Source organism: Schistocerca americana, chromosome 2 (genome assembly GCF_021461395.2).
Source record: "Schistocerca americana isolate TAMUIC-IGC-003095 chromosome 2, iqSchAmer2.1, whole genome shotgun sequence".
Taxonomy (NCBI): Eukaryota; Metazoa; Arthropoda; class Insecta; order Orthoptera; family Acrididae; genus Schistocerca; species Schistocerca americana.
Genome location: NC_060120.1, coordinates 686,098,064 through 686,119,230, shown reverse-complemented (window position 1 = coordinate 686,119,230; position 21,167 = coordinate 686,098,064). Strand labels below are relative to the sequence as shown.

Sequence of the window (21,167 nt, the reverse complement as noted above, 5' to 3'; positions counted from 1 at the left end):
CTTCCAAGTCCTTTGCTGTCTCTGACAGAATTACAATGTCATCGGCGAACTTCAAAATTTTTACTTCTTCTCCATGGATTTTAATACCTACTCCGAATTTTTCTTTTGTTTCCTTTACTGCTTGCTCAATATACAGATTGAACAACATCGGGGAGAGGCTACAACCCTGTCTTACTCCCTTCCCAACCACTGCTTCCCTTTCATGTCCCTCGACTCTTATAACTGCCATCTGGTTTCTGTACAAATTGTAAATAGCCTTTCGCTCCCTGTATTTTACCCCTGCCACCAATAGAATGTGAAAGAGAGTATTCCAGTCAACATTGTCAAAAGCTTTCTCTAAGTTTACAAATGCTAGAAACGTAGGTTTGCCTTTTCTTAATCTTTCTTCTAAGATAAGTCGTAAGGTTAGTATTGCCTCACGTGTTCCAACATTTCTACGGAATCCAAACTGATCTTCCCCGAGGTCCGCTTCTACCAGTTTTTCCATTCGCCTGTAAAGAATTCGCGTTAGTATTTTGCAGCTGTGACTTATTAAACTGATAGTTCGGTAATTTACACATCTGTCAGCACCTGCTTTCTTTAGGATTGGAATTATTATATTCTTCTTGAAGTCTGAGGGTATTTCACCTGTCTCATACATCTTGCTCACCAGATGGTAGAGTTTTGTCAGGACTGGCTCTCCCAAGGCCATCAGTAGTTCTAATGGAATGTTGTCTACTCCCGGGGCCTTGTTTCGACTCAGGTCTTTCAGTGCTCTGTCAAACTCTTCACGCAGTATTGTATCTCCCATTTCATCTTCATCTACATCCTCTTCCATTTCCATAATATTGTCCTCAAGTACATCGCCCTTGTATAAAACCTCTATATACTACTACCACCTTTCTGCCTTCCCTTCTTTGCTTAGAACTGGGTTGCCATCTGAGCTCTTGATATTCATACAAGTGGTTCTCTTCTCTCCAAAGGTCTCTTTAATTTTCCTATAGGCAGTATTTATCTTACCCCTAGTGAGATGAGCCTCTACATCCTTACATTTGTCCTCTAGCCAACCCTGCTTAGCCATTTTGCACTTTCTGTCAATCTCATTTTTGAGACGTTTGTATTCCTTTTTGCCTGCCTCATTTACTGCATTTTTATATTTTCTTCTTTCATCAATTAAATTCAATATTTCTTCTGTTACCCAAGGGTTTCTACTAGCCCTCGTCTTTTTATGTATTTGATCCTCTGCTGCCTTCACTATTTCATCCCTCAAAGTTACCCATTCTTCTTCTACTGTATTTCTTTCCCCCATTCCTGTCAGTTGTTCCCTTATGCTCTCCCTGAAACTCTGTACAACCTCTGGTTTAGTCAGTTTATCCAGGTCCCATCTCCTTAAATTCCCACCTTTTTGCAGTTTCTTTAGTTTTAATCTGCAGTTCATAACCAGTAGATTGTGGTCAGAGTCCACATCTGCCCCTGAAAATGTCCTACAATTTAAAACTTGGTTCCTAAATCTCTGTCTTACCATTATATAATCTATCTGATACCTTTTAGTATCTCCAGGATTCTTCCAGGTATACAACCTTCTTTTATGATTCTTGAACCAAGTGTTAGCTATGATTAAGTTATGCTCTGTGCAAAATTCTACCAGACGGCTTCCTCTTTCCTTTCTTACCCCCAGTCTGTATTCACCTACCATGTTTCCTTCTCTCCCTTTTCCTACTCTCGAATTCCAGTCACCCATGACTATTAAATTTTCGTCTCCCTTCACTACCTGAATAATTTCTTTTATCTCATCTTACATTTCATCAATTTCTTCATCATCTGCAGAGCTAGTTGGCATATAAACTTGTACTACTGTAGTAGACATGGGCTTTGTGTCTATCTTGGCCACAATAATGTGTTCACTATGCTGTTTGTAGTAGCTAACCCGCTATGTTACAACATATGCTGAATGAAGTAATTACATTTTTGTGATTACCTGTTTCATTTCATTCAGTGTTATAAGTTCTTTTTGAGTATTTTATTAAACATTGATACCAATGGAAATTTTTCTCTTGTCCCCCCCCCCCCCCCCCCCCCCCCCCCCTCCAGATAAATTTCAAGCTTCATAAGATCAGCCATTTCAATCAAATAAAATCCTTGCCATGTTACATGCCTCCCACAATCGAAGATTGTGACATTGATAATTTTTCAGTTGTAAGACAATACATAGAGTAACAAAATTAATCTAAAATTATGGTATGTATGATTACATTTACAAATAGCTCATATTATAGTTCACTAGACATAGTTGTCAAATTAATCGATACAGCAATATATAAAAGTACTTACTGATACAAAATGAATATACTTAATAATGAAAATAATCAATTTTTTGCAATATAATGTGATTGGATAAGTAAAAAAGCTACTCACCAAATGGCAGACGGAGAATCCACATGAAAAAAAGTAAAAAAAAAGTGTGTGTATGCAAGCTTTTGGAGCCAGTGGCCCCTCCTTCCAGCAGAAAGGTTGAAGGGGAAGAAAGAGGGGTGAAGGAAAAGGACTGGAGAGATTTAGGAAAAGGGGTAGAGTTCAGAAAAGTCACCTAGAACCCCAGTCCAGGGGCGACTTAGCAGAAAGACTCTTTGCTTCTCTTCCGAACTGGTAAGTCTGCCCTGACTGAGGGTTCTGGGTAACTTTTCTGAACTCTACTCCTTTTCCTAAACCTCTCCAGTCCTTTTCCTTCCCCATCAATCCTTGTGTGGCGGGAGGAGCCACTGGCTCCAAAAGCTTGTGTAAGTATAATGTTCTTTCTTTTGTGTGTGTGTGTGTGTGTGTGTGTGTGTGTGTGTGTGTGTGTGTGTGTTTTCCTGTCCAGAGGAGGCATTGAGTGGCAGATAGGCACATGGAAGAATAATTTCTGGATAACATCAGTTATCGGACTAAGTCCTTCGTCACACATAGACAAAATATGCAGGCACACATACTCACATAGGCATATCTCACACAGATGTCGCCACTGTCATCTCTGGACAGTAAGGGTTAGTGCATGGGGACTTCATAACTGATATTAGTCAGTAGTTTTTCTTCGGCGTGCCTGTCTGCCACTCAGTGCCTCCTCCATGCAGTGAGTAGCAATTACCCATTTCATATTGTAGTTAATCTGTCCCAGATTACACCATTGTTTACTTACAGATACAATTTTACATGATATTCACTCAAGAAATATACAACTTTATAAGAGCATTTTCTTTTGTGGTTCATTTCCAGCTCTAATTCAGTATTTTTAGATTTAGGTCACATTTCCACTTCAAGATTTTATTTATTAGTTTCATACTCGTATAATGTGGAGTTTTTCCATGCAGTTTGTTGGTAGGTAACACATAACTTAACCTACATTTAGTATCCTACTAATGTAAAAAGGAAGTGTTCTTGAAAAGTTGTGGGTTTATCTTCATGAAAATAAGGGTCTCACATGTATTTATGTTTGGAAAGGTCATCAGATTTTGCTTTTCAAATAAAAACTTTTAGTGTTGTTTCCTTTTAGTTCCCACCATGGCTTGGATGACCTGTTTGAATAGTGTAAAAGCTTTGAGTAGATAAATTTTCTCAGACTCTCATAAACTTATAGTATACCTATAGTCTGAAACAATGTGTGCATAATACAGTATATAGTTTTTTACAGGTAAATCAGTGGTATCACTTTAGATGTTAATGTGACAAACACGGCTATTTAATTGACTCAGTACGCTGTCTGCATGATTACTCCGCAACATGTTTTTATTTACATTTGCTCCAAGGAATTACACATTGTTCACAGAGTCCAGTTTTTTTGTCCATATACTCATTTCGTTACACAATGCATGTGGTGAAATAAACAATTTCTGATTTTACGAAGCTTAGTTTCTAGAATGTTCAATTGAAGACTGCAAAAGGCACCCCCCCCCCTCCCCCCCCCCCCCAAAAAAAGCACCACACACACACACACACAGACACACACACACACACACACACACACACACACACACACACACACACACACTTCCAATCATTGTGCTCTGTGGATCACACCATGAAGAATAAACATCTGGGATGTAGAATGAGCTGACGATGTTTAATTTCAAATTGTTTCACAAGATTTCAATACACAGGTCATGATTTCGCTTGATCTAAAAATAGACAAAAGATACTCCATGAAAATCATTTTTGTTCAATTGAAGACTGCAAAAGGCACCCCCCCCCCCCCCCAAAGTTCAATTGAAGACTGCAAAAGGCAACCCCCCCCCCCCCCCCAAAAAAAAGCACCACACACACGCACACACACACACACACACACACACACACACTTCCAATCATTGTGCTCTGTGGATCACACCATGAAGAATAAACATCTGGGATGTAGAATGAGCTGACGATGTTTAATTTCAAATTGTTTCACAAGATTTCAATACACAGGTCATGATTTCGCTTGATCTAAAAATAGACAAAAGATACTCCATGAAAATCATTTTTGTTCATGCACCACTATCTAAGTCTGATGTGCAGGGAGAAGACCTCTGTTAAAGAGTAAGGGAAACTGATGAATGGCAGTAAATCCCAATAGGTGATGTTGATATCAAAGTAAGACAAATTCTTATTGAGTGAGAAACTTCTGATATGCTACCAGAAATGCAGAGACCACATACTGCTGAGAAAGAACAAAATGTTCGTTCTTAAAAGATTTTTCCAGAAGAGTGCCTTTGAAGGAAACAAAATGATTGTTAATATGATGCACTGCGATGCCAATATCGCTACTTACCTCATCACAATAAAACATTTCACTGGAAGAACAAATATTATGTTCATGGAATGTGTGTTCCACAGAAGTTTTTTTTTTAAAAAAAGGGAGACTGAAAATTATAAGATGAGTGTAACAAGTTAAACTGAAAAAGGAAATGACCATCAGCTAGTGTATGACTGGGGAAACTGCATCACCATAGTGCTCTGAATGCCATCACTGGTAAATACTTACAGTTTATTGTCAGTAAGAAAGCACATTGACAACCCACTGCTGCTTGAAACATTGAAGTGATTTTCAGCTTGGGAAAGACTGGAAACTTGTATTCAATGACTGAAACATTGATACCAAATTGTGACTTTACAAAAGTCAGAGTATGCAATACGCTGTCTGCCATAAGAGTTACATGGTGCTCCCAAGTATTGTTTCCATAAACTGATTTCTCAGAATTGCTTCTGATTGGTCATGTGAAGACTCCCAGTATCAATATTGAAATTGTGATTCTGGTTGGTGATTTTGCTATTCCACAATTGATATTCACTACCATGTAAATGGTCTATAGTATTTGAATTGTACTTGCATTTTCAGGGTCCTACTGGCGTTTAAAAATGTCAACAAATCTGGTCTTAGTGACTTTTTGTGTGGCAAAAGAGAAAGCAGAAATATTAGACTGAACAAGAAACTATTTATTTCTTATATTTAACTGAAGAGATACAGCAATCATACTGATTAAATCAGAAACTGAAACAGCTGATTTTCAGATGCTATACATGTGAAACAACTGATTACCACAAAACTGAAGTTTGAAAAGGCTAGCAAAATATATTCAGGCCCCAACATGTAGACTCGGCAGTGAAGACCAGCTGCTGTCACTCAGTTTTCATGTTCCATGTTGCATGTAAATATAGTGATTGGTTGACTTAGAGATCCCCAAATTGTGTGCCGTGGCATCTCAGAATGCTGTGCTGCAAAAGTGGCAAAAATAACACTACATTCAACACCTTCTATATCAATAACAGATACAGAAAGCACAAATAAAAATCCATTTATTTATGTTTGCAATTCATTGTAAGACATACACCATGCAGCTGTGATATAAATGTCTCTGTAAAGGATACTCCAGTAGCATTCTTTGTTTAGCTTCTCACGTGGTGGTTGGTTGACTGAAGGATATGACATACAAAATGTTGGATGTGTATGGCAGAAGTGATACAAGGACCGCATTATGTCTGCATGATCCTAGTGAAGCCTTCATTATCTTACCACTATCCTTTGTGAGCCAACAATATCATAAGAAAAGTAGCAAGTTGTGCTGCTGACAACTGTTTAGTAAAACACAGCTTTTCCACATAAACAATGTCAGTAATAAGTGTGTGTTTGCAAATGGTGGTTGCACTCTAATGTTACTTCAGTGGTGCCTGTGGAAGATATTTCACGGTGATAACAGCAAGCCAAGGGAAAGTCTTCTTGTTGGAAGTTACAGTAGAAGAATGGGAGAGCTGACATTCTCCCCACGACCACCAGTTTCATTGTTCTCAGTGTAATAATGTGGTGATTAAGTTAATTTTGAAACTTTATTGTTCTCATCACTCCGAAAGCCATTTTTTTAATGAACTTCTATAAGTGAGCCATAACTCAAAATGCAGAGGCCACACCACAGAGTGACAGATGTACGAGGATTTGAAAATATCATAAATATGATGACAGTTAACTTTTGTAATGATTTGCCAAATGATGTACAGTTGTGAAATTTAAAAATATCCTTGTTATTTAGAGAAAAGCTAATTGTACTGGCTGCTGTAGATTTAGTGAATGTTACAATTGGCGAGTTGATGGAGAAACAGCTTTCAAATCTACTTTTGTGTCAAACACCATCAGTCATAGTATTCAGCAAATGGTGGAGAATCTCAGTACACAATAATCTGGTTATGTATGTAAACGAACATGAATATGGATGACGATCCAGTGAGGCCACAGACAATAATGATGCTCCCTTCATGTCTTGTGTATGGTTCTTAGACAGTAACTCCACTGTGGAGAACATTTTTCTTTTTTTTTTTTTTTTTTTTTTTTTTAAAGTATCCCTACAGGCACATTGGCTGTAAAGATCTGTTTGAAGGCTGATGACATTTACATTTGAAAAGAATTTGGAATGCTAATACTAACCAAGGTTGTATTGCATCAGACACTTGTGGAGGATTGTAGATTCTTATTTGAAATTATTTAGTAGGAAATAACACGTCACACTCAAGGTTTAACTTTGCTGATGAAATATGTCAAAAGGTTTCATAATGTGTAAGTTAGGCAAAAAGACCGGACAGCCCAATGTGTGGGAAATTCTGCGCAGAGACGGGGTAATCTATGGAAACCATAAGTCTGGTGAATGGTATGGGTGTCAAAACACCACCACCCTTTGTGCAGTGGTGTCATTACTCTGTGCTGGTGCCATACCAGAGATGAGCTTGACCCATGGAGTAGCACTGTGGACGACAAAGCAATACTGGCTCAGTAAATTTCTATATACTGTGTAAAATGTAAATTTGAAAGAAAGCTCAGGCGCTACAGTTTTGCTTGATGCCCTCTATCACAGCTGCCGATCTTTACAATCTACAGTGTGTGGTGCAATCTTTACAATCTACAGTGTGTGGTGCAAAGTATATACTGTACATGTTTATTATATGTAGTTGTTGCAACTGTATTGTGTCGGATTTGAACACAACAGTCCTTAAAATGTGCTATCGCAAAATCTTCGTTCTATTTCTATGTGACGTCTCTGCCATAGCACATCATCTGCATGAAAAGTATATTTCCAGCACTTCGCAAAATGCTTCCACCGCTACCTGCACTCCAGTCATTGAAGGGCAACTTCCCCTCTCCACACGGCCAGTAGGTGAGCTCATTTTACACGTGTTAGTGTGGTGTTGTGGCTGCGCTGGCTGATGGGTGACTTAACAAGTCGCCAGCCAATAAGAGTTCCCTAGCCAGAAATGGACAGTGTTTCCTTGATTATGACAGAGCATATTCTTCGAGACTCAGTGTTTGAGTTTAAAATGTTGACAATTGATATTGTTGCTGATTACAGTACATAGGAAAAACATGCAAAAAGATGAGAACGTGTGGCACAAGAAAAGGTGGTGGCTGGACGCCTTCATCACATATTGGCTTGGTCAGGAACACTTTCTGTCGATTATATTGTTTTTTCATTACTGCTGCAACCTAACAGTAGTTGTATCATAACAGCATGGTAAAGCTAAAAGCTGAAAGTTGTGTTGGCAACACCAATCACGGATTACGTTGGCATTTCCTCTCTTACGTCTCCCGTCTCCACAATGGCCTAAAATATCCCCTTAAGTCTGCCACCACCCGTATTATGAACCATTTGCCTTTTGTGTCACTCTTAACTCATTCAGTCACATCAAATGTCAATAGGAAGAAAATGGGATGAAGTCAAGCGAGGTGTCAAGTAAGAACTTAGAATAGAGAGAAACCTTACAAGGAAGAAATGTAAAATCAGGGAATTTTTAACATTGATGTTATGAGTTTTTCACAGGGGCTAAGTATTTATGGTGTAGAAGTGGGAAAAATGTAATGAACAGAAGGGAGCAATACATATCTTTGTTAAATTATTGCCACTCATGGTGGCTCTCTAGTAGTATTACCTGATATGTTCCAGTTACGGCAAGAAATAAATACTCTTCTCGAGTGAGAAAAATATGAGCATACTACACAATGGGAGTTTTTTAACCAGAATACATATACAATATCTTTGAAAATCCAACCAAATGTGTTTCCTTGCAGGGACTACGTACAATTGTAATATTAACTCAAAAGGTTTTAGCTTTCAGAAAAATTAAAATGTGGGAAAGAAAAATGAAGATGGTGCAAGTAATTATTTTCCCTTGTAGCACTAGTTCATAGTCTCCAGCGAAGTTTCTTTGGCTTGCAGTGTAAAATCTTTTTTTGAAGGTCACCTGTCATGGCTTATCTAGTGGTTCAAAAACTAGCCAAGCTGATGATCAACAAATCGTCATAGATTCATGACTTATTTTGTACTGAATCTCAATCTGAATGTACTTCTTTTGTGGGGGAAAAAATCTTATTGATTTACTTTGTGACACTACATTCCAGACAAAATTTGGCAGCCTGGAACTCCACACTTTTTGGTTATAAGTAAAAGATGAATATGTGCTGCTTAGTGGTAAAGTTCAATGAACAATATGTCTATTTGCAATGTCCTGTTTATGTGAAACTGAGTTTCTGGTGGTTACTGTAATAAAGGGAAATATTGTGCAAAAATTAATGTAGAAAAGGAAGTGAAAGTAGCTGCAGCCAGCTTTATTCAGTTTTGAGAAGTTGTGTACTGTACAATAAGCTCGTCTCTTCCGTCAAACATATTAGTGATAAATCTATTCAGAAAATTGCTTGTGAACTGAAATTACATGTTTCATTTAATTCATATTTCATTTTTAAAGTAACCTAACCCACCAAGCTACACATTTCAACTGTTTTAGATAGAACAAAATTTTGCCTTAAAAAACTTACTAAATTATGTTATATTAAGGGAACCAGGAACCAAAAATTTGTAGGAACCACCAGGTTGTCTGAATATCATGGGGAGTGCCTACAGTTGTGTCCACAAACAGTCTGCTCCCTTTTTATTTCAGTACATGATTGTTGGGGTAAGGTTGTTGTTGTTGTGGTGGTGGTGGTGGTGGTGGTGGTGGTGGTGGTTTGGGTTCCAGAAATGTCACTGAAACAATTTAACACTTATCCTTAAAATTTAATTTTATGCTGCTATACATTTAACTACATTGTAGTGTGACAATCAAGTGTTCCTTTCAGAGAACAGTAATGAATAATAGCGTGAGATTTGCAATATAAACTGAAAAATAACACATGAAAACAAATCACCCACTTTTCTGTAAAATATAACTTTACATACTGCTTGTCTGCCATTTCCGCATTTAATATGGCATCATCATGAATTTTCTTTTGCCTACAGTGTTGTAATCTTCCAGTATTCTCCATCACAACAAATACAGATGATGATATGGATACCTGTGAGTCAGGCGGTTGCATGTCTTCAACTTGCATTTTAAGGGCCAACAGTGAACAGATTGTCATTATCATCTTTAAGGCACCATCTTTACAACAAATAGCAGGTAGGTTAGCAAAACACGACACTAGGGTGAGTTTAATAGTCGTACATGTGTGATTAACTTCCACTGACACTGAAAGCATTTTTCATTCGTGTTGTTAGCAACAAAACTTTTTTATTGAAATAAATGGTTGTAGCTCTGTAAATGGTTGTAGCACTGTCATAAGTTGCATTATCACCTGCAGCATGCTGCAAGTTTGTTGTCAGAAACATATTTGTTGTTTTAATCGATTGCAGCTCACATACATGTGCTTTGAACAAACATTATCAAAACTTCTGAAGAAACTTTACTTGTGATATCTTCCATCATTTGAGGTGAAGAAAAAAATAATGTCTTTAGTTTGTTACTGTTTGAGCCTAAATATTTAGTCATAAATTTTGACGACTTAGTCTACAGAGAGCTGTGACCTGGTGTTATATTTACACTAAAATGAACAGTTGAGATTGCAATAATGTTTCTTTATTAATATTAAATTATTAAAATATTGTGATCTTGGCTGTTCATTTTAACGCAAATATTTGGTGCCCAGTATATACAGGGTAGTCATAAAGTAATATGCATGTATGATTATTATCTGTGTGTGTTTGTGTGTGTGTGTGTGTGTCTCTCTCTCTCTCTCTCTCTCTCTCTCTCTCTCTCTCTCTCTCTCTCTCTCTATATATATATATATATATATATATATATATATATATATATATATATAAAAAGAAAGATGATGAAACTTACCAAACAAAAGCGCTGGCAGGTCGATAGACACACAAACATACACACAAAATTCTAGCTTTCGCAACCAATGGTTGCCTCGTCAGGAAAGAGGGAAGGAGAAGGAAAGACAAAAGGATATGGGTTTTAAGGGAGAGGGTAAGGAGTCATTCCAATCCCGGGAGCGGAAAGACTTACCTTAGGGGGAAAAAAGGACAGGTATACACTCGCACACACACACACATATCCATCCACACATACACAGACACAATGTCTGCTTGTGTCTGTGTATGTGTGGATGGATATGTGTGTGTGTGCGAGTGTATACCTGTCCTTTTTTCCCCCTAAGGTAAGTCTTTCCGCTCCCGGGATTGGAATGACTCCTTACCCTCTCCCTTAAAACCCATATCCTTTTGTCTTTCCTTCTCCTTCCCTCTTTCCTGACGAGGCAACCATTGGTTGCGAAAGCTAGAATTTTGTGTGTATGTTTGTGTTTGTTTGTGTGTCTATCGACCTGCCAGCGCTTTTGTTTGGTAAGTTTCATCATCTTTCTTTTTAGATATATTTTTCCCACGTGGAATGTTTCCCTCTATTATATTCATATATATATATATATATATATATAGTGGATGGATATGTGCGTGCGTGTGTGCGAGTGTATACCTGTCGTTTTTTCCCCCTAAGGTAAGTCTTTCCGCTCCCGGGATTGGAATGACTCCTTACCCTCTCCCTTAAAACCCACTTCCTTTCGTCTTCCCCTCTCCGTCCCTCTTTCCTGATGAGGCAACAGTTTGTTGCGAAAGCTTGAATTTTGTGTGTATGTTTGTGTTTGTTTGTGTGTCTATCGACCTGCCAGCGCTTTCGTTCGGTAAGTCACCTCATCTTTGTTTTTATATATAATTTTTCCCACGTGGAATGTTTCCTTCTATTATATATATATAAAAATGATGTGACTTACCAAACGAAAGCACTGGCGGGTTGATAGATACACAAACATACACATAAAGATGCTGTTACTTACCAAATGAAAGCGTTGGTATGTTGACAGGAGACAATAAAAACACACACACAAATTTCAAGCTTTCGCAACCCAAGGTTGCCTCATCAGGAAAGAGGGAAGGAGAGGGAAAGACGAAAGGATGTGGGTTTTAAGGGAGAGGGTAAGGAGTCATTCCAATCCCGGGAGCGGAAAGACTTACCTTAGGGGGAAAAAGGGACAGGTATAAAGGCGCGCGCGTGCACGCATCCGTCCCCACATATACAGACACAAGCAGACATTGTAAAGGCAAAGAGTTTAGACAGAGATGTCAGTCGAGGCGGAAGTACAGAGGCAAAGATGTTGTTGAGTGACAAGTGATGTACGAGGGATGGCAACTTGAAATTTGAAATTAGCGGAGGTTTAGGCCAGGTGGGTAACGGGAAGAGAGGGTATATTGAAGGGCAAGTTCCCATCTCCGGAGTTCTGATAGGTTGGAATCAATGGGAAGTATCCAGATAACCTGGACGGTGTAACACTGTGCCAAGAAGTGCTGGCCATGCACCAAGGCATGTTCAGCCACAGGGTGATCCTCATTACTAACAAACACTGTCTGCCTGTGTCCGTTCCTGCGAATGGACAGTTTGTTGCTGGTCATTCCCACATAGAACGCTTCACAGTGTAGGCATGTCAGTTGGTAAATCACATGGGTGCTTTCACGCGTGGCTCTGCCTTTGATCGTGTACAACTTCCGGGTTACAGGACTGGAGTAGGTGGTGGTGGGAGGGTGTATGAGACAGGTCTTACACCGGGGGCAGTTACAGGGGTAGGAGCCAGAGGTAGGGAAGGTGGTTTGGGGATTTCATAGGGATGTACCAAGAGGTTACAAAGGTTAGGTGGACGGCGGAAAGACACTATTGGTGGAGTGGGGAGGATTTCATGAAGGATGGATCTCATTTCAGGGCAGGATTTAAGGAAGTCGTATCCCTGCTGGAGAGCCACATTCAGAGTCTGATCCAGTCCCAGAAAGTATCCTGTCACAAGTGGGGCACTTTTGGGGTTCTTCTTTGGGAGGTTCTGGTTTTGAGGGGATGAGAAATTGGCTCTAGCTATTTGCTTCTGTACCAGCTCGGGAGGGTAGTTGCGGGATGCAAAAGCTGTTTTCAGGTTGTTGGTGTAATGGTTCAGGGATTCAGGACTGGAGCAGGTTCGTTTGCCACGAAGACCTAAGCTGTAGGGAAGCGACCGTTTGATATAGAATGGGTGGCAGCTGTCAAAATGGAGGTACTGTTGCTTGTTGGTGGGTTTGATGTGGACGGATGTGTGAAGCTGGCTACCTTCGTAACCTCTTGGTTCATCCGTATGAAATCCCCAAACCACATTCCCTACCCTCTGGCTCCTACCCTTGTAACCGCCCCCAGTGTAAGACCTGTCCCATGCACCCTCCCACCACCACCTACTCAGGTCCTGTACACGATCAAAGGCAGAGCCACGTGTGAAAGCACCCACATGATTTGCCAGCTGACATGCCTACACTGTGAAGTGTTCTGTGTGGGAATGACCAGCAACAAACTGTCCATTCGCATGAACGGACACAGGCAGACATTGTTTGTTGGTAATGAGGATCACCCTGTGGCTAAACATGCCTTGGTGCACGGCCAGCACATCTTGGCACAGTGTTACACCGTCCGGGTTATCTGGATACTTCCCACTGATTCCAACCTATCAGAACTCTGGAGATGGGAACTTGTCCTTCAATATACCCTCTCTTCCCGTTACCCATCTGGCCAAACCTCCGCTAATTTCAAATTTCAAGTTGCCATCCCTCGTACATCACTTGTCACTCAACAACATCTTTGCCTCTGTACTTCCGCCTCGACTGACATCTCTGTCTAAACTCTTTGCCTTTACAATGTCTGCTTATGTCTGCATATGTGCGGACGGATGTGTGTGTGTGTGTGTGTGTGTGTGTGTGTGTGTGTGTGTGTGGGTGGGTGGGCGCGCGCGTGTATACCTGTCCTTATATATATATATATATATATAAAATTATGTGACTTACCAAACGAAAACGCTGGCAGGTTGATAGACACACAAATAAACACAAACATACACACAAAATTCAAGCTTTCGCAACAAACGGTTGCTTCATCAGGAAAGAGGGAAGGGGGTGTGTGTGTGTGTGTGTGTGTGTGTGTGTGTGTGTGTGTGTGTGTGTGTGTGCACGCGAGTGTATACCTGTCCTTTTTTCCCCCTAAAGTAAGTCTTTCCACTCCCGGGATTGGAATGACTCCTAACCCTCTCCCTTAAAACCCACATCCTTCCGTCTTTCCCTCTCCTTCCCTCTTTCCTGATGAAGCAACCATTGGCTGCGATAGCTTGAATTTTGTGTGTATGTTTGTGTTTGTTTGTGTGTCTATCAACCTGCCAGCGCTTTCGTGTGGTAAGTCACATCATCTTTGTTTTTAGATATATTTTTCCGACGTGGAATGTTTCCCATATATATATAATTTTTCCCACGTGGAATGTTTCCTTCTATATATATATATATATATATATATATATATATATATATATATATATATATATATATATATATATATATACACCTAAAAATTGCCTCTGATCATTTTGAAGCATTGCTTGCTTCATTGAAGAGCAGCCTGAATACATTCTGAAGCATATCTCTGAAAAAGCCAACACTGCATCTGGGAGCTGAGCACTTAGATCTTGGCAATCCAATACCTTTTCTTGTACGGCCTTGAGTTTATGTATCCACAGGAAAAAAGCAAAGGTCTCAAATCAGGTGAAGGCGATAGCCACAGTCTTGCTGAAGCTCTGCAACCCTTCTGTTGGCAAATCTTTGATTTAGGTACTCTTTTGCAATGAGGGCAAAAGAAGTGGTGCTTCATCCTGATGGAGCACAAGTGTCTGCAATGCCTTCTTGCTGAAGGTGTGGCTCCAGGAATTCCCCTTTGATTTTAAGGGATAGTGTGAGATGGATCGTTACCCCATCTGAGGCAGTTATGTTTCTTGACTTTTCCGCAGGTGTAGAATGTGGCTTCATCAGTAAACAAAATGTGATGAATAAGGTAATAGTTGTGTGCAGTTCCTATGAAATCATAACACACAGCTTGCCAAGTTGCATAACCTTTGTGGTCTAATTTGTGAAGAACCTTACTGTAGTACACTTCTTTTCCTTAGAAGTGTAAAACTTTCATAATAGTTGATGTTGGCATGTCTGACTTGTATAAACGATGATTTGATGCAGTCAGACTTCTTTAGAATATTTCCCTGGTACTCTGAACAGTCTCTTATGGTGTAGGTGGTCTCCCTGTGCCCGATTCATCTTCATTTTCAAACTTTCTGGCACATAACCAGGTGTTTTCTCTTGTTTGTGCTGGCTTTTGAAATTTTAGAGTGAACTGCTGTTGCACCTCCAGATAAGAAAATCGCACACTAACAATAGTCACACGTTCTTATATTGTAAGCATTATTATTGATTATCCTTGAAAAAAGTAGGCCCACTTTATGACATTAGTGGATTATAATGGTACATTATGTAGATGCATCCAAAATTGTTTGGAAATGGATTGTGACTTTATGACCAATCTGTATATCATCTGCGACTGTGCTTAGAAAATTAATGCATCATTACATTTACTTGTCACTGGGTTAAATAGCTTATTAGCAAATTAATATTGCAAGAGAAAAAACTGGGTGCATAAAAATCTGGACAAAATATTGCATAATAAAATCAGTATCTGTATATTGTTATCTGGAGTTGATTTTATTTAAACTGTTGGTAGGGACTTATCCCTTTGGCTCACTTATAAAATTGGACTTGAGATTGTACCAACATGTTAATTCCCAAGCAAGTTATTAAAAAAAGGACTGGTCATTTATTAAATTAATACTTACTTCAGTTAGTCACTTTGTTGTTGCTACACATTCATTAGTGTCATATGGGACAGAGCCATATGGGCTAATGCAGTGCAGATGTAACACGTCTCCTTGGTGTAATATGGGACTCTCACCCTCCCCCTCTTGACCCTTCCTCTCCTCTCATGCATGCATAACCCTGATGGTGCATCCAACGTGTAGGCCTCTTAAATCCAAAGATAGATGTAAAATAAAATGTGTGTGTGTGTGTGTGTGTGTGTGTGTGTGTGTGTGTGTGTGTGTGTGTGTGTGTGTGCACACGCAAGCACGTTTCTAGCTCTCTTTACCTATTTGCCCATAATTTTTGTCTTTGATTAACTTGTATTATGAACAATTACGAAGTTGACACATCTGTACAAATAGGATACCATTCAAGTATTCCATTTTAATTGTACACTTAATATTTTATTTAAACAATGACAGGAGATGTTTTATATTGCCATCCAATATTGACCACCCTGGGCATAATCGGCATAATTGAAAGCATCATAAGCATCATCAGATGTTCACCAATTTCTGGTTTGTTAGATTATAAAGAAAATACTAGGGTGCAATTTAGAAAAGTCAGACCTTATCTCCACAAAAAATGTTATTTTCTCCCAAAAGTATTAAATTTTATTATAGTTATAGTCACACTATATATCACAATATATCACTAGAAGGGGACAAACAATAGCTATCAATATAGGTAAACATAACTATAGCAGCAAATTGACCCGCCAGGCTAGCCGAGAGTGCTAACGCGCTGCTTCCTGAACTTGGGTAGGCACGCCAGCCCCGGATTGAATTCTCCCGGTGGATTAACAACGAGGGCCAATGTGCCGGCCAGCCTGGATGTGGTTTTTAGGCGGTTTTCCACATCATGCTAGGTGAATACCAGGCTGGTCCTCCTGTACCACCTCAGTTATACGGCTCCCAGACATTCAAACACTTTCACGCTATTCCATGGATTACACTTGACGCAGACAGTTGGGTTCAAATGGTTCAAATGTCTCTGAGCACTATGCGACTTAACTTCTGAGGTCATCAGTCGCCTAGAACTGAGAACTAATTAAACCTAACTAACCTAAGGACATCACACACATCACCCATGCCCGAGGCAGGATTCGAACCTGCGACCGCAGCGGTCACGCGGTTCCAGACTGAAGTGCCTTTAACCGCACGGCCACACCGGCCGGCCAGACAGTTGGAATACACTAATTCTGTCCCGGGGGGTACGGGGTTGCAGCAGGAAGGGCATCCGGCCACCCCTTAAACATTAACATGCCAAATCCGATTAACAATGGCTGACCCTGCGTAACTGCAGGACAAGGCTCAAGCGATAGATAGATAGAACTATAGCAGCAAATTCAATTATAGAAATTGTTTGAGCGCATCTGCTAATTCTTGGCATCTTAGCAGATGTTGTAAATGCTGAGTACAAGAGAAGACTGTAATAGAAAAATAATAATATATTTTCTGTCAGCCTGTGAAATAGGTTGAAAAAGTGTTGGTATAAGTTTATATATGTGGCAGGGTCATTCAATAAAAGTTGCAAGAACTACTACCGTATATTATGGACTTAAAAGATGCACCTTAATTTTAAAGTAATTTAAAAAAAAAAAAAATTAAGTAACCGAACTGTCATTCACAATCCCTGAAAATCGTCACTTGAACTTCCTCCTCCTCCTCCTCCTCCTGCTTCTTCTTCTTCATCATCTTCTTCTTCATTGTCATGTCACCATCATTGTCCTCTTTATGTATAAGATGGTGTTCACCGCCATAGAGAAAGTTGGAACAATAATGTCTTCTCTCACTCTAGACCATGACTGTTTTATCCACTAACATACTTGTTTGATTATGTGTCATTTTAATGCTCCCTTTGGCATGAATTCATGTTGAGTTTCATCTGTCGTCTATTTGTTCCATTCCTCTCTCATATATACATCAAGAGGTTGAAATCATGAATTCGGTCCTCCCAAAATAACAGCAAGCTCTGTAGTTCCCTGTATCAATTTCTCTTTCACAGAATTTTTGAAATGACTACTAAACTGGTCTTGCACAAAAAGAGAACTCCTCTTCAATAAAGCAATTTTCCTTCTTCCTGTTGTTGTTGTGATCTTCCGTTCAGAGACTGGTTTGATGCAGCTCTCCATGCTACTCTATCCTGTGCAAGGTTCTTCAGCCCAGTAACTTCTGCAGCCTACATCCTTCTGAATCTGCTTAGTGTATTCATCCCTTGGTCTCCCTCTACGATTTTTACCCTCCACGCTTCCCTCCAATACTAAACTGGTGACCCCTTGATGTCTCAGAACGTGTCCTACCAACTGATTCCTCCCCCTAGTCAACTTGTGCCACAAATTCCTCTTCTCCCCAATTCTTTTTCCTACACTTCATTAACTGATAGTTTCATATCAGCCCCGTCTATCCAACCCTTGTGAAGTATGCGAACACCACCACCACCACCTGGCAGCGTTTCAGAAGGTTTTGGCGTTGTTTTGTGCTTGAAAATGATCGTTGGATTAAGTTTAGTACCATCTGCACATCATCAAAGGGCAACAGCATAGTGCATCTATTCATGTCCACTTCTTTTTGTAGTTACAATTTTAACTCCTTTCATGACAACAGTTCTGTTATTTGGCACATCCATATTCACTATCTGGCTTAGTTTCACACTGATTTTCTTTTGATGTCGGATAATAAAGCAATGGGATGATAATATTTTCTCTTTGTACTCTCATGGCATTTTGTGAGATATTTTGGTTTTGATTAACATGCTATGTCCATGATGCTTCATAAACCCGTAGCACTTACCAACTCTTTAATTAAAGCCTGTTAGTTTCCACTATTGTGCTAGCTTACAAGCATGTATTTGAATCATTTTTGTATTAATTCCAATGCTATTTTGATGGTGTCCTTGAATCCATTTCAATACATCGTCTTCTAGTTTTGGCCATTTTGTATTCAGTCCTCTATTTGCACATTTAGTCTTCCTCATTTTTTTCAGTTCTTCTTTACTAGCCTGTCAATCACAAATGGTATTTTTCTGTTGGCGGAGGGTTCAGCTGCTCTGTTTCCATGTTGTTATGCATATGTCACTGTTGTTTTTGTTGTTGTGATCTTCAGTCCTGAGACTGCTTTGATGCAGCTCTCCATGATACTCTATCCTGTGCAAGCTTCTTCATCTCCCAGTACCTACTGCAACCTACATCCTTCTGAATCTGCTTAGTGTATTCATCTCTTGGTCTCCATCTGTGATGTTTGCCCTGCACGCTGCCCTCCAATACTAAATTGGTGATCCCTTGATGCCTCAAACATGTCCTACCAACTGATCCCTTCATCTAGTCAAGTTGTGCCACAAACTTCTCTTCTTTCCAATCCTATTCAATACTTCCTCATTAGTTATGTGATCTACCCATCTAATCTTCAGCATTCTTCTGTAGCACCACATTTCGAAAGCTTCTATTCTCTTCTTGTCCAAACTATTTATCGTCCATGTTTCACTTCCATACATGGCTACACTCCACACAAATGCGTTCAGAAACGACTTCCTGACATTTAAGTCTATACTCGATGTTAACAAGATTCTCTTCTTCAGAAACGCTTTCCTTGCCATTGCCAGTCTACATTTTATATCCTCTCTACTGCGACAATCATCAGTTGTTTTGCTCCCCAAATAGCATAATTCATTTACTATATTAAGTATCTCATTTCCTAATCTAATTTCCTCAACATCACCCGATTTAATTCGACTGGATTCCATTGTCCTTGTATTGCTTTTGTTGATGTTCATATTATGCCCTCCTAGGCCACATCATATAAATACCTTTTATTTTCATCCATTATAAAACTAGCCGCTAACAATAATATTGTACTGTTACTGATAACACAAATAACTTTCAATTCAAGTTCACTGTCTGTGAACTGCAATGAAGCATCATAGGCTAGACAGTATTTCGGGTTTGTAATGGTGGGTCGGGTGGGAGACAGTTTTAGCAAGCTTATGAATCTCTGCGATTCACGTTAATCGTACTGGTGCGCTGTTGCTGCAAGTTGAAATCAACATTGCCAGGCAGAGAGAAGTTTTCTGTGGCATCAAATATACGGCCATTTTTATGACTGGTGGGAATATTGAATCAAACACTGGACATTTTATATTGATTTTGAGCAGAAGACCTACCTGAATTTTGGAGGCATTTTTTCGAAGAAAAAAAGTTTACCTTTATAGTCCATAAAATACAGTACCATTTCTAACACTGAAGTTTTCTCCATAGTGTAGTGAGCATACCAACTATATAAAACACCACTTTCCTGTCTCCTCCTTCTGTATCCTGTAACTCTGTCATTACTCATATATTAAGAAGTATTCCATACTGAGACATTTCTTTCTTGTACCTGTCTTTGTGGACTGATTATTTAAAACATATTTTCTGTTACTAGATTATAATATTTTGATGCATTTTTTATCACCAACCATAGCACAGTTACATACTACTAACAAAATATGAGCTTGTGTATAGTTCTTTCTTTGTTCTGTTTCTTTTAACACACATCCACCACATTTATTATTGAATAGATTCTCATGTTCATTTTAGCATAATTGTATGTTTTTTCTTAATATCTGTTGCATATCTCTCAATGGTCAACAAATTACAAACTTTCGCTGCCTAGTAGCTATTTAATTCTGTCTTTATTATTTCAAAAGATCTAAAATTCTTTAGTTATTACATATTTATTATGGTTGTACAAAACTTGAAGGTACAAGTAGTATCTAATGTAAGCTTTTAAGCTTACTGTTGCTCTTCATCTGTTCATTGCTTGATTAAGAGTGGTAGACATGGCCTGAAGAACAGTCTTGCCACATTTACACTCACAGCTCTTGGAAATGGGTCGTAATACACCCCTGTGGATACCTAGACTGCAACCCGTAGGTATCCCATCTGTAGTGACGAGCAGTCTGCCAAGAGTCTGACTGAGCTCTTCAAAAACTGTAATTACCCTCCCAACCTTGTACAGCAACAGATCTCCTGTGTCTTATCTCTCCAGTTGCCCACCACCTCACATTCTCTGCCTCTCACCGTGCTGTGAAATTAGGAATGTCCTACCCACTATCCTTCCCAACTCTTCCACAGTGTTATTCCATTGCCCACTGAACTTTGTCCATCTCTACACAGCCTGTGCTCCTAATCCCTTACTTCATGGCTCATATTCCTGTAATAGACCTACAGGCAGTACATGTCCCGTACATCCAGCACCAGCTACTCCAGTCTGGTCACAAGCATCATCTATCCCATCAAAGGTAAGGATACGTGTGAAACCAGTCAAGTCATATACAAGCTAAGCTGCAACCGCTGTGCTGCATCCTATGCGGGCATGAAAAGCAACAATTGCCTGTCCACATGGATGACCAGTGACAAACTCTGAGCATGCTTCCCAACACAGTGTTCTTCATTTCAGTGGCTGATTCACAGCCTGTGCCATTGTATCCTACCTACCAACACCAGCTTTTCTGAATTGCGTAGGTGGGAACTTTTCTGAATTGCACAGGTGGGAACTCTCTCTGCAGTATGTCCTATGTTCCTGAAACCTTCCTGAACTCTACCTTCGTTAGTCATTGTCCTTCACCCACCTATCCCCTTCCCTGTTCCCCCTGCAGCACTACAGAGCACTCTAT

At 39.5% G+C, this 21,167-nt stretch overlaps 1 protein-coding gene across 1 annotated transcript in view; it reads left to right on the top strand.

Moving 5' to 3' along the window:
- The window catches only part of LOC124594792, a 333,960-nt gene that overhangs the window by 231,415 nt on the left and 81,378 nt on the right, over nucleotides 1-21,167 (top strand). Inside the window, exon 13 of the mRNA XM_047133210.1 lies at nucleotides 9,741-9,900. Coding sequence (XP_046989166.1) covers nucleotides 9,741-9,900 — 160 coding nt within the window. The remainder of the gene's footprint in view (nucleotides 1-9,740; nucleotides 9,901-21,167) is intronic.